The sequence below is a fragment of the Nelumbo lutea genome, chromosome 8 (genome assembly GCF_056320005.1).
Source record: "Nelumbo lutea isolate HS-2025 chromosome 8, American lotus-T2T, whole genome shotgun sequence".
NCBI classification, from domain to species: domain Eukaryota; kingdom Viridiplantae; phylum Streptophyta; class Magnoliopsida; order Proteales; family Nelumbonaceae; genus Nelumbo; species Nelumbo lutea.
The window spans coordinates 56,957,674-56,971,119 of NC_142691.1; the positions used below are offsets into that span (position 1 = coordinate 56,957,674).

The window sequence follows — 13,446 nt, forward strand, 5'->3', positions numbered from 1 at the left end:
CTAATTGGAATTTGGGTAGAATTGGGTTCAAAATTGCTTGTCAACCTGGTGAATGGTAAAGTTTTGATCCCTTGAGTACCTGCCTTCCCTTTCGGAGGAACTGGAGCATATTAGAAGATGGATGTCAATAAAAGTTTTTCATGCTAACAGAGAATGCAATAGGGATAGTAGGTACTTTGGCTAACTATACTTGTGATACAAGACAAAACTAAATGTCTTGACCTAGTGATAGTTTGCCATCATCAGTTAAGAAAAGCTTAAGGGAGGACAAAGTTGGAAATTTTTGTTTTCGTATCAAACTTATCTAATTCTTTTGTTTTATTCTTTTTATGGGATTGGGATGGAGCTTTTCAGGGAAAGCTCTTTGTTCAATGGGTTTGGAACAAGACAGGATATGTTCTCCCCTGTAATAATTGTTAATAAAATTTTGAAAAAAAAGGTATAGCTTGATCCATATGCTATGCAAATCTCGATATAGTATTAAGTAATCAAATCAATATATATGTTTTGCATTCATGCACTAAACTCTGTCGTCAATTCATGTAGTTCTTGGATTACTCAGATCCTAGTGGAACAAACATATCATCATACATTGGCTTGCTCTCAAATATAATATTTGGATCATAGAAATATTTGCATTAGCAGAAAAACAAGAATATAAAGCTCATGGATTTATTAATCAAAAGAATATGGTAATGAAGAAATAATTTATTAACTAGGTCTATACGGCAAGCATCATTAAAATCCATTAAATGTAAATCTCCCATTATAGAGTACAATAATTTGGAGAAAGACTATTAAAAGCCAAATGGAAAGATTATCATCACTTTTTTTATTTGACTATCATACCAGAAAAAACCTACAGTTAATCAACTGATTTCATAAAAGAGATGATCAATCAGGCGCTATTCATCAAAATTGATGGAGGCACTTTGATTGGTCAAAATTGTTCAAGTACCATGTCTTTTCAGTATCATATATCTTCTCCTTTATTTATATAAGGATAATTGTAGAATGAGTGACTTAATTTTGGAGGATTTTGGAAGGTTTAAAAACTCGTGTACGGTACTCCCCAAGTGCCCATAGTGGAAATATATTTCTGTATGTTGCATAGTGTATCATACAAGTCTTTATAGAGGCTCCTGTAATTTCCTGTAGTAATGATTAAAAATATTAGAGAACATGAAAAATAAAGAATTAGTAGAGACAATTATGAAAGGAAATGCAATAATAAAGGAAGATAGCTTCAATTTGTGTCATATTTTACATGATCTGCTCAGTCCTTTTTTGCTCCAAACCACATATCATATAAGAATTGGCTATATCTTACCTCTTGAGGAAAGTCCCCATTTTCCATTTGTGAATTAATTAATAGCTTTGCTGCACGATGCAATGGGGTTGTATCTCTCTCAGCCTGGTTATATTTGAAAACTAATTATTTAGTATCTGGATAAAAGAAACTCATTTTATTGAAAGAATTTGCCAACGAACTCAAACTTAATTCTAAAACTTCATTTACTCTTTTAGATTTTCCTGTATACAATCAGTATAATCCATGTATTTGACTTTATAACTTCAAACTAACCTGTCCACCATGAATGAGACCCATCAATGCCCATGCTGTTTGAACTAAATTTGTTTTACCACCTTTTAGAGGAGTGTATTCCTGTTTGACCCAACACAATTAAAGAAGCAAATAGATAAGGAAAAGCATCACGGGTTCTCTGAATAAACAACTTTTAGATCTTGAAAAGGAACTAGCAGTAGCCCTACATGAACCACCCTTGAGTGCTAATGTCTTATTGTAGCACAAACTATACTCTGACCGAGAAGAATTGTTAGATAAAGTAAAGATTTACTGGCGAAAGAAAGCATGTGTTGCTTGGAAAAAAGACAGTGACCACACCACTAAAAATTTTCATGTGATGGCTTCAAACAAAAGCAAATATCATTGGCTCATTGACTATTTTGAACAACTACTCACTATACCATTACCCAATTTGACATTTTGTGATGCTTCGACATCTTGTATTGCTAACAGTGACAATCAACTTTTATGCCAACCTCCAAATGAAGAAGAAGTGAGAAGTACTTTATTTAGTATTGAACACACTAAACTCTAGGCCTAGATGGGATCTAAGATGCAATTTATCAAAATTGTTGGAATATTGTGGGTACAAAACTAGTACAGTTATGCAATCCTGCTTTCTAACATTAGAAAAATAGTAAATATTAATTAGACTCATATTTATCTCATTCCAAAATCGGGTTTAGTATAGCAAGCAAAGGATTTCACCCTATTGGTCCTTTTTATTTTTACGTATAAGGTAATGGCCAAAATACTTTCACACTTTGAAAACAAGCTTGTGATAATATTCTATTGGCACAAAATGTTAGACAGCATATGCCCTTAACTCCAATCAAATTGATGTATACAAATATTTATAAATAATATAAGTACATTATTGTTTCATGATCACATTTGGTATGTTTATGTGAATTAATCTTTAAATTTGACACTTATGAGACTCATGTTAACTTAGAATATTCTCAGCCATTGGACAAACTTGGGGAGTTTATCCTCACAAGGTTGACATTGGTATATTATGGAATTGGTGGAGTAGCTTGTCTCAGCTACTAGGATTAGACCCTAGGCATAGACAATGGGTGTTTTGAGGAATCATTTGACACAGATCAAATTCCAATTATGCTTTGGACTTTAGAGAAAGATGGGTAGAACTAGAAAGTTACATTTAACCCCAGACTTGATTATGATATTTGACTATGTTTTGGACTATCTTTAATTTATGCCAACTAGTGAGATCTATTAGAGGTCAAACATTTGGGCATGTTGGGATAGTTTAGAAAATTACCTGAGTGGGTAATCATAGTGATAGGATTGCCCATTTTCTTAGACAAAGTGAATATTCGAGTTTACACTCTCTTTAATGGAAACCTAAAACCATCGACAATGGATTTCAACTATAATTGAAATTTGATTTGTAAAATGTATTTATATATTATATTAATATTTTATAGAAAAGGATATTAAAAAGTTTTAATCCTGGGATTCATCTAAGCAAAGAGTGTGACACTACTTTTTACAGTTAAGGAAGAGATCCTTCTCTATGAATAGTATTTTAAAGATTATGGAGTGAAATGTTAGGTGTAAGAGACCATTACAATGTTGATTATTTGATGGGCTTCATCTTACATAAGTCTATTATCCTTAGGTCTTCATAGGGTGGCTGAATCCATTGATCATTTACATGTAAATGTTAGGCCCAATTGAACCCAAGTTGAATGGGTTTGGGGTTCAATGCCCTTGAGTAGTGAATTTGGCCTATCCTTATCTAGAGGTGGGTTAGAACCCTTATAGACTTGTGTGAGACCTTTGTAGGTTCCACTCCATATAAGTTTTAGGCTATATGGCCTTATAATGCATAGGAAAGTGAGCCATTAAAGAAAATAGGCCTAAGGCCAATTACTAATATGATTAATTAAGTAAGCAGATGGCAACATTGTCATGTGACTTAGGGAAATTTTGGGTCATGGATTTTATCCATAAGGATAAACCCTAATCCAAATTTGATTTGAATTCAACTCCTACTAGGACTAGGAGAGTACTCTATATAAGGGAAGAGAGGGATGGGCAAACCATTCTTTCCTAAATTTGTCTCTCTCTCTCTCTCTCTTTCTCACCTCCCTTGCTCTAATAAAATCCTAGTTCATTCCACCCTAGTAGGGACGCTTCTTTCAGTTCCTAAATGTGTTTTTTGGAGAAACATTAGTCCTATGAAGGATCTCACTGCTGCATTAATCCCAATAAGATTGGAGGTTTAAAGTGCAGAAAATATCTTGTTGAATCAGTTTCACTTCACTATTGTGACATCTTCAGGTATGATTTGAAATTAATTTGGATTTCAAATCTGATCCAGTTAGTGCAAATTTGATTCCAAAATTTCAGGTTTTAAAATCATCAGGAAAACGGTTTCTACAATGGGTTATAAAACTTTTAAAATTCACCCAACCACTAGATCTGCTTCAGCCATGTCTAATCTGAACTCTAACCCTTCCAACACAAGAAGTTGTTCACTCCATGAATAGGCAAAAGAGACACTCATAATTCATTATATTGTCTTTAGATGTGAGCCCCATGTCACATTCTAAATGCTATTTGGGAATAAGTATTTCTATGGGATGACCTAAGTGTCAAGAGTGATGGTTTCTTTTGGAATGAATGAGAAGAAAACTGGCTATGTGGAAAGTATATCTCTTATCTCAAGTAGGCCATACAATACTCATAAAATCTACACTTGAGGCTCTACCAGTTTACCATATGTAATATCATGCATCTTGTACTTAATTTGCAATCTATGTTGAAACCAAGGGCTGAAGGTGGTCTAGACTTGTGGGTAGTAGAACATAGAAACATTGCATTTTTATCAAAAGTTTGTTGGTGCTTTTTGAAGAATAAATATTCCCTATGGGAAAAGGTACTTGATCATAAAAATAGTAATTCCAATTTTTGGTAATATTAAGCATCTTACGGTATTTCATCTATTTGGTCTGGATTGTTGCAAGCAAGAGAGGTGGTACATTAGGGTGCTCTTTAGTTGATAAGAAATAGGTGGTATATTTACTTATTACTAAGGTTTTTAAAACCATACCAGACATGGAACTATTATGGGGACTAGTTCCTAGGCTGAACGGTTTGATCGTCCGGTTCAAATGGACGAACCCTTTCTAACTTAAAAAATTAAAAAATAAAAATGGCCAAAACCGTTGTCTGAGTTGACAATTCAAAGGTGCAACTGCTCAGGTCAATGGGTCACTGACCAAATCAATGGCTTTTGGCCAAAAAAGTGGTTTTAGGGTGAAACAAAACTGGTTACCTAACCGGTTCCCAAGTTTTTTAGTCTAATTATCTTGTCTAGTCCGGTTTTGAAAACCATGCTTATTACATGACCCTTGGTGTGCTCTAAATTTTCCCCTTGCTGATATGAATGATTTTATGCAAAACTCTTTCCATTTAGCCCATCTAATCAATTCCATTGATATGACTTTGCACCTCACTCTTTTTCAATAGTTATTTTCCAAGTTTGATTCTACTCAATTATATTCTATTTCTCTGCCTCACCCAAGAAATGAATTGGAGGATTCTGTGATTTGGGTGAAGACTCCTCATGGGGAATTTACATGTTGTTTGGATTTGAAGGTAATTACTAGTACCCTTCCTACTTCAACATCACATCTGTTGCATGATGACATGTGATAACCCTGCATTTTGATGCCTTAAGGGCATCAATTCAGGGGTATTATCTGCCTTAGATTAGTCAAAGTGTATCATTTTCCCAATTAAAATCAATTATGTGACATCTGAGTGTCTCTGTGTAGTTTTTGGGAAGCTGGTGTGAAGACCAGCTGAGAGAGGGGGTGTTTTTGTACAGAACTGAGAATAGGAGGGTGCCTCCTATTTGCTAAACCCAGTTGGTGCCCATCCTATTGTATTACCATGCTCCCATCTCCTTAGCAAAACCTAGGGAACCTTTTTAACCTAATCTTTTCACTCTTAGCAAACCCTAGCCACCCCTAGGTGTTTAATCTCCACCCTCCAGCTCTTTTAATCTCAACAACTCATTTTAAGGCTCTCCTTTAAAGCTTTTAAACCCTAGGGCACCACCTATTCTGCTAATCCTCACCATTCAGCCCATCACCTCCAAATCTAAGCCACTCCCTCCATCTTATATTCCAACCATTCAATCTAGGGCACCACCTATTCTTTTAATCTTAACCCTTCAACCCTAGATGTTCTAATCTACACCCTCCATTTCTAGGTGCCCAAATCTCAGCCCTACATAATATTGGATGCCCTCTCCTTTTATTTTCAGCCATAAGATCACACCAAAACCATCTTATCCATCCATTAGAAACCCTAGGGCATCCCTAACTTTGCTAAATCCTAGCTGTCGCCCTCTATCTTTCTCCCTATTTCTAGTTGTGTCCACCATTCTTTATAAAAAGGATCCCAAGGGCCCTGTAAAAGGGGTTTGTCAATTCACCAAAGTAAGAAGGAAGGCTGATCTTAAGAAGTTCAAGGGTAGAGGAAGAGGAGGACACCCAAGCAAGAGGAGGGGTTCTTACTTGCAGTTCGCCAACACCACTATTGCCACCTCTGGATGTGAATCCCAACCATATTTTCTTCAGTTTTAGAATTACTTTTTGTTATTTAATTTCCAGTTTAATTTTTCCTTCCTACAAATTTATTTTTATTAGATTTAATTTGTGTTTTATTTCTTTTCTGCAAATCTTAAATTTGGCCAGGTAAAACGGAAGGCCTAACTCAAGAAGTTCGAGGGTGGAAGGAGAGATCTGAAAACTGCTACCTCTGATCGGATTCTCAGACATTTTTATTTTGTTTCTTTTATTTAGTTGTTTATGTTCTTTATTTAATTTTATGCACTTGTTATTCTTAGTATTGTTCGAATTTGATTTTAATGAATTCTAATTTTTCAATTAATTATTTTTTTATTTCCGCAACTCCCACTTGCGTTCTCTTCTCCCGGATCTAAGTACATGATTATTTTTCCCTCGCTTCCCTGTGGATACGACCCGTTCTCACCCATATACTATATTAGTAGTTGTTTGAGAATCGGAATAAAATTATAAATATTAAAACTGGTGTTCTGGAATGTTTAATGACGTGCTTTCGGACACACCAACATGCGATGGTCTTACCTTTAGGCAATTAAGGCTCTGTTTGGCATCACTTTGGAGAATCACTTCTGGCGATTCTCGTGTTTCTTTGGAATCGAATGGCGTTTAGGGTTGTTAGCTCTTTAGAATGGCTCCAATTCTAGATGAAAACTCTCATCTGAAAGGCTGATTTTCCAAATACCATTTTTTGTTTATAAAGATGAATGATTTTCATCTTTTCATTTCTCACTGTCTTTTATAAAGTGAACACAAGTGCCCATGTTGCACGTGCGAACATGGGAAGTTTAGTAATTTTGCAAGACAATAAATGCTCGCCAAAATCCCTAACTCTCAGTCACCTTCTTCTCCTACTTCCAATGGTTCTCCGCTCACCAATGGCTCTTTGCAACTCATAAGATCTTAGATAAAATTCTCATCCCTTCTTTTTTTCCCTTTCAATCAAATACAACCCCAAAAAACTTACCATTTTCTTCACTTTTTATTCTCTTTTTCTCTGTGTTTGTTCCCAAAATTTTTTAAGCATCTATAAAATTTATTGTTCTGGTTATTTACTCAGAACCTATCTTAAGACATCCAAGTAAAATATTGTTTTTTTTTTGTTAATATATATTGTATTGATTTGTTTTCTCCTCGTAGCAAGTTGAAAGCAAACTACACTGCTTGCTATCAAAACATTCTAGAAGACTAGCCTTTAATCTCAAAGGAAGTGTAAGATTTGAATTATGGTATAACTTTTCAAGATGCATTAGTACCTCCCTAGTGCAATTTTCAAGTAGCAATAGCTATATCAAAGGACGTAAGGTTGTCATTACTGGAGGACGAGCATGCTAAAAGTGGCCTTTGTACAGTTTAGACTCTAGAATGTGATGTACTTCTACAGATTCTATATAACATGTTGGTTGTTACTTGGACAAGTTGATTCTTAAAATGGTGGTGCTAATATCCTGACTTTCCATAATTTCTAACAAGGAACTAAGAGGGAGCTGAGAACAACTATGAAGTTGATACTTTGGTTTGCAAAATGTTTTATAAAATGGCCTAACAAAGCAAGGGACCCTAAGAGATCATATGTACAAGGGCATTACAACTTAATGGGGTGATATAAATGCAATAATAGGGCTCAACTTAGGCTAATCACCTTTATAACTTCGTAATCTACTTTTTTCTATAATAATAAAATTTTTGAATAGTTATCCAAAAAAAGAAGTATTACTTTGTTGGTAGGTTTGCTTTTTTAGTGGGAGTTCCTTCTAGTAACCTTTTCTTCAATGGTGTGTCAATCCATCCCCCACGATTCTTTCATTCATGTATTACAACAGTGCATCATGTCTGACATCCTGATTATGGCTAAATGTTGGGAGGGGTGGGGTTGGATATGGACCTAACCTTTGATGTTTTGGAATGGAGTTTATGCTATCTAACTTGGACTTGTTTTTTCACTCTTATCATCTCAAGATTTGACCATAAATTCATGACCTTATTACCAAACATGATTTTGTTTTTGAGAAACAAGAATCAGATAACTATGCCAAACACATCTAGCAATTCTCTGGATAAAAAATTCTCAGAATCCATCTGGCAATTCTCGGATAACTTGTTTCTGATCTGAAACCTATAGATAATTCGCATCTTTGTGTGTAGTAGATAAGCATCGACGACTTGGCAAAATAGGTGGGAAGCTATCCGCTAATGACTCCCATCGGTTGATTTAAAGAGTTTTAGAATCTCCTACGATAACTAGACCGAAGAAAGTTGTGTTGCAGGGTCTGGATGCCATGCAAAACTGGCGGAGCTTCCAATCTCTTTCGATGATTTTGCTTGTTTGTGGTGCTTGGAAGAAGGCCCCAGAAGCATTGAATAGTTAGAGCTAAAAAATTTAGCCTATTTTTTTCTCTCAACTGATCATGAACGTTGCAAAAATTTATAATCAGAGCGAAAATGTTTTTTTACATTCTACTTCCATGGCAACCAGTAGAGGGAGAAAAAAGGACGAAAGGAGCTAGACACAACATTGTCTTAACAATGGGGGTTGGGTATTTATTTATACACTCCTTCAGCTTCAAGTGGGTAGTAGAAATTGGAGCACTTGTAGTTGATGGAGCCAGAGATGCTCCTCCTACAGCACTTGCAAAGCCAGAGCCGCCTCCCCTGCAGTACTTGTAATTGCAGAGGTAAGAGAGAAGAGACCGGAGTTCTGAGGAGAAAGGGGTTGCTAGTCCAAGGGAGGGGTAATATTGGGTTTTAAAAGAATTTTAAACGTCACATGATCTTAAGTGTACGTAGGTTTTGACGGAATACTAACAGATGTTAACGGTAAAGGTAGAATTAGACAATTGTCAAAAAACAATGAGGATAACATTAGTCAATTTTCAAACAGTTAGGGTACACTTAGTCAATTAGCTAAACCATAAAGGTAGTTTAAGAAATTTACCCTATTTCTTAATATTAATAGTGGATTTTGTGTTCACCTTTGCTTATAATTGCAAACAATTTATCGTAAAACATTAACAATATGTTGTATGTATTTAATTTTCTTACATTATTCCTCACTATCTTGTATCATTTCTGCAAACCCATATAATTGCGCTTTCGTGCAATAGACAAGTTATATAAGTGTTTATTCTTTTTATTTCTTTGCAACTATTATCTCATCAAAAAAGAGGCAATATTGAAATGCATAATCTTAAAACAAAAATAAAAACATTAAGATAGTTTTATGAAAATACCTCATTTGGGCATGAAAGATAACTCTCTCCCCAGCCACCATTTTCTTTTTGTATTGATAATAAAAAATCAACACCTTTACGAACAGCTACACAATCATCATATCCCTTCCCTACTGCTGCTAGTCCTCTAAGAGCAAACCATGTACCATAGATAAAACAAATTCCCCAATTTCCATACCTGTTATGTATCTTATTGTTAGGTGATCAATCTAAAATAATATCTTGATCTTTTTATAATGTATCTCATTTAATCATTTCTAATAATCATAGAAAAAGAGTTGGTATACCATGAACCGTTAGGCATTTGCTTTTGTTCAATATAATGTGTTGCTTTTGAGATAAAACTTTCTATTTCTTCTTTTCTATGGTTAGGATATAACTTCATGAATAATACTATTGTTTGGACTGTTGTTGCTGTGCACTCAACATACCTAGAACAACAAATTTGTTAGTCTTAAGCATTTATATATGTATAGCTTAGAAGATAAAGGATACTAGATACGAAAGATAAAAAGATTAAGAGGAAAAACATACTCATTCTCGATGATCACATTTGAGAAAATCTCTGTAGGATTGAATAGCTGTAATGAAAAAAAAAAAAAAAACAGAATTTCAAGTAGTACATATTAAGAACAAAAATGTTCTCTATAAAGTGTATGTTAATTGTGTGTTATTTTATAAGTTTCCTCAAATGAGCAAGAAATCTCATATATAAAAGATTAATTTATAGCTAAAAAAGGTTTTTAATGATAGAATAGTCAAATATTTGACTTCAAATGATCTTATTTCTATTACTAGTTGGAATAAAAATTTTTTAGTTTGTCAAAGTTCTCAATTGGGTAAAAATTGTCGATTACCTTTTATTAACAGTAGTACTTGAACTACTAGTTTATTCCCAAAAATCCATTGTGATTTTTGGAGCCTAGACCTTGACCTATTCTCAAGGATATAAGTACATACTATGTTAGTTTTCTAGATGACTATTCTTGATTCGCATTGGTATACCCTAAGTCATAATACTTTTCTATATTCAAAATATTTATAAGATGATGATGACTTAATATAATAGTCAATAAAATATTTTTTTTCAATGTGATAGAGGAAAGGAGTTTGAACTCCTTGAAGTAAAGAATGTGTTGAATGAGAATGGTTGAAAGAATGTGTTAAAGAAAGGTGTTTGAACTCCTTAAGCAGGTGTCATGCCTTGGAACCCATGATCAAAATGATTTGGTTGAAAGAAAGCATAAAAACATTGCTGAGCTTCTCTTTTCAATGATATTCCATAATAAAGTGCCTACTAAGCTTTGTTTTAAGTTTTCTCTTTAATGGTTTTTTTAATCCACCAATTGTCATCATCTCAATTTGAAAAATCCTTATGCTCTCCTTACAAGAAAAAATTCAAATTACTCATATCTCAAAGTTTTCAGATACAAGTGTTATCCATATCTAAGAGATTATGCAAAGAGAAAATTCTTACCAAGATCATTTTGTGTGTTCATTACTTATAGCAATATTTAGAAGGGATATGATTGCATGTATCCTCCTATAAGTTGTGTCTATATCTCATGACATGTAATTAGGTCAATCATAAGTTGTATGTGTTTCATGGTGAAAATTTGACTTATACTTCTAAATAAATCCCTTTTCATTAGACTTATTGGTTGTAGCCATAAAAGTAATCAATTGTTTAGCCATAATTATTACCAATTCTAGATTATGTTTATGGTTAAGGAGAGCACAAGTTACTATCTTTGAACCTTACATCTTCAGAATTAAATGAATGAATAAGTTTGTGCTACTAGATCATGCATATAAAACCTCTCAAGCAACCCATGATGTCAATTCCATTGCTAAAAAAAGTAAAAGACTTTAAACACCCCATTTCGATCCTACTTTTGATCCTTGTAAGCATTGCCTCTTAGGGGTATTTCAATCATTTCACTATTAGAGAAAGCATTTTCATAGTTTGCATATTTTTCATGTTGTTTGCATAATTGGGACATGATTTACACATTCCTTGCATAATTTTTATGTACATTGCACATTACATGTAATTTTTATACTTGATACACAATTCACATGATTTAGCATGACTTATACATTTTACATGTAATTGACATATTCTTAAAGTATTTTCACAATTTCACATTTTTCATGTATTACACACAAAATTCTTGTATAACATATTGCATAAGTCATGCATTTGCACATAATTTGCATAATTCTTGTATATACGGTTCTTATTTGGACTTCAGACGATAAATTTTATATTGAAACCTTCAGAAACCAATCCAAGCTTGTATTCACCTAAGGTTAACCTCTAATTTGGTGTTATGGTAACAAAAAACATGCAAATTTTGGGAATAGGTGAAAAGGGCCAAAGGGACTCGAATGAGTGCTAACAATTCAAACGGCCATAATGTTTTATATGGGTGTCCTTTTTCGACATATAATATGTCAAGATGATTGGCTTAACAATTATTACTTCTAGTTTTATAGATCAATTTCACAAACCTCCCAACATCTTTGAATTTTCTTTAATTTAATGTGCCACACAATAGTTCCTCAGTGTAGTAGCTCCAACCTAAAAGTTGCATCTTAATTGATGTATGTGTAATAATTTCAACTTAATCCACCTTTATTCCTTTTCATGGAAAATTTGTTTTAAATGTTGTAGCCAACTCCCAAAATAAGAGCTATCTAAAACCTTCCAAATTGAATTAAACAAGATTTAATTTAAATCTAAAAGGATAAAACATAGAAATCTTGCTTGAGATGCCTCTTTTGTTTAAAATTCTTTATGAATATTGACCAAATCAAGTTCACATTTCTTAGGTATCTAGTGTAGAAATGGGTGAAGGCTTTTGAGGCACACAAAGTATCCTTAGAGCAATGGGATAACTACTTGTGAATTTGAGGTAGGTTGAGCAATTATTTTGAATTGGGAAGTCCAATGGAGGTGATACCACTTTCATTAATGACTTAGGAGTATGAAGAATCATCCATCCAATTTTCATACGAAAGTAGGCTACATCACCAATGTTACAATAACAAAAAATTTGAGTAACTATGTTGTAACTTCTATTTCTCCCCCATTAATGACACTTGCGGTTGATTATTGTTCCTAAATAAAGACTAGATTAGGGAGGTATGTAGAGAATATGAAATAAATAGGAAATTAGCCACTTCATCATTTTGTTAGTAGCAAAACAACTTGAGTATCCAAATTGCAAAACAAATATCTCTCTCCATGTTCATTTTGGTTGATTCTTTTTCTTACATAAATATTGGAGTATGAAGTTTGTCCTATCAAAATTTCACATCTAGAGGAGGAATATAGAGGTCATGGAATCAACTTAATATGTGCCTTCTTGCTAGTTTTGTTGCAATAGATTGTTGATGTTATCAACTTATATTTGGGTTTTCTCTCTTCAATAGACACTTTAGTTCCAACCTTGAGGTATTTATAATAACTTTTAATACAATTGCTTTGCACATTTTTGCATAATATCTCATGATTTCTCATCTTGAATAAGCCATTTTTTTGTGAAATTAATAAGCCATATCTTAGGCACTTTGTTATACTAAAATTGCATAGTTTTAGATGTGATATAATGAATGCTTTGCTAGTTACATTACTTAAATTGTCTCACATGTTCATACACCATATTATTCCTCTATTTTGATGGTTATTCTAATATGCTCAAACATTATCCATTTGTTGGAATGTTCAAGAATAAAATTGAGATTATCTTTATTGTGCCATACTTTAACTATCATGTAGACTTGCATCTGGACATTTATATAATTAGGTAAATTAGTGCATGGGAACCTATGAGAAAACCATTCTTCCCCTTAAATCCTCTTTAAAGGATGGGTTGGGATGACCAAATTTAAGAATCCCTTAATTCTATGATAAAATAGGCAAAAAGTAATGATCTTTCATACTCTAGGGAATGAAGGAATCAAGTAAAAACTAGAGTTATGATTTCATGTGAGTGTG

At 33.6% G+C, this 13,446-nt stretch overlaps 1 protein-coding gene across 7 annotated transcripts in view; it reads right to left on the reverse strand.

The window, feature by feature from the left end:
- Positions 1-690: 690 nt before the first annotated feature.
- The window catches only part of LOC148844336 (beta-amyrin synthase-like), a 43,436-nt gene continuing 30,680 nt past the window's right edge, over positions 691-13,446 (reverse strand). For all 7 annotated transcript variants that reach the window (XM_088958386.1, XM_088958387.1, XM_088958382.1 and 4 more), the window contains 6 exons: positions 9,978-10,024; positions 9,731-9,874; positions 9,444-9,621; positions 1,586-1,666; positions 1,331-1,414; positions 691-1,152 (listed from right to left, as the gene is read on the reverse strand). In XM_088958386.1, the coding sequence (XP_088814512.1) occupies positions 1,024-1,152; positions 1,331-1,414; positions 1,586-1,666; positions 9,444-9,621; positions 9,731-9,874; positions 9,978-10,024 (663 nt within the window). In that variant the 3' untranslated portion in view covers positions 691-1,023. The remainder of the gene's footprint in view (positions 1,153-1,330; positions 1,415-1,585; positions 1,667-9,443; positions 9,622-9,730; positions 9,875-9,977; positions 10,025-13,446) is intronic.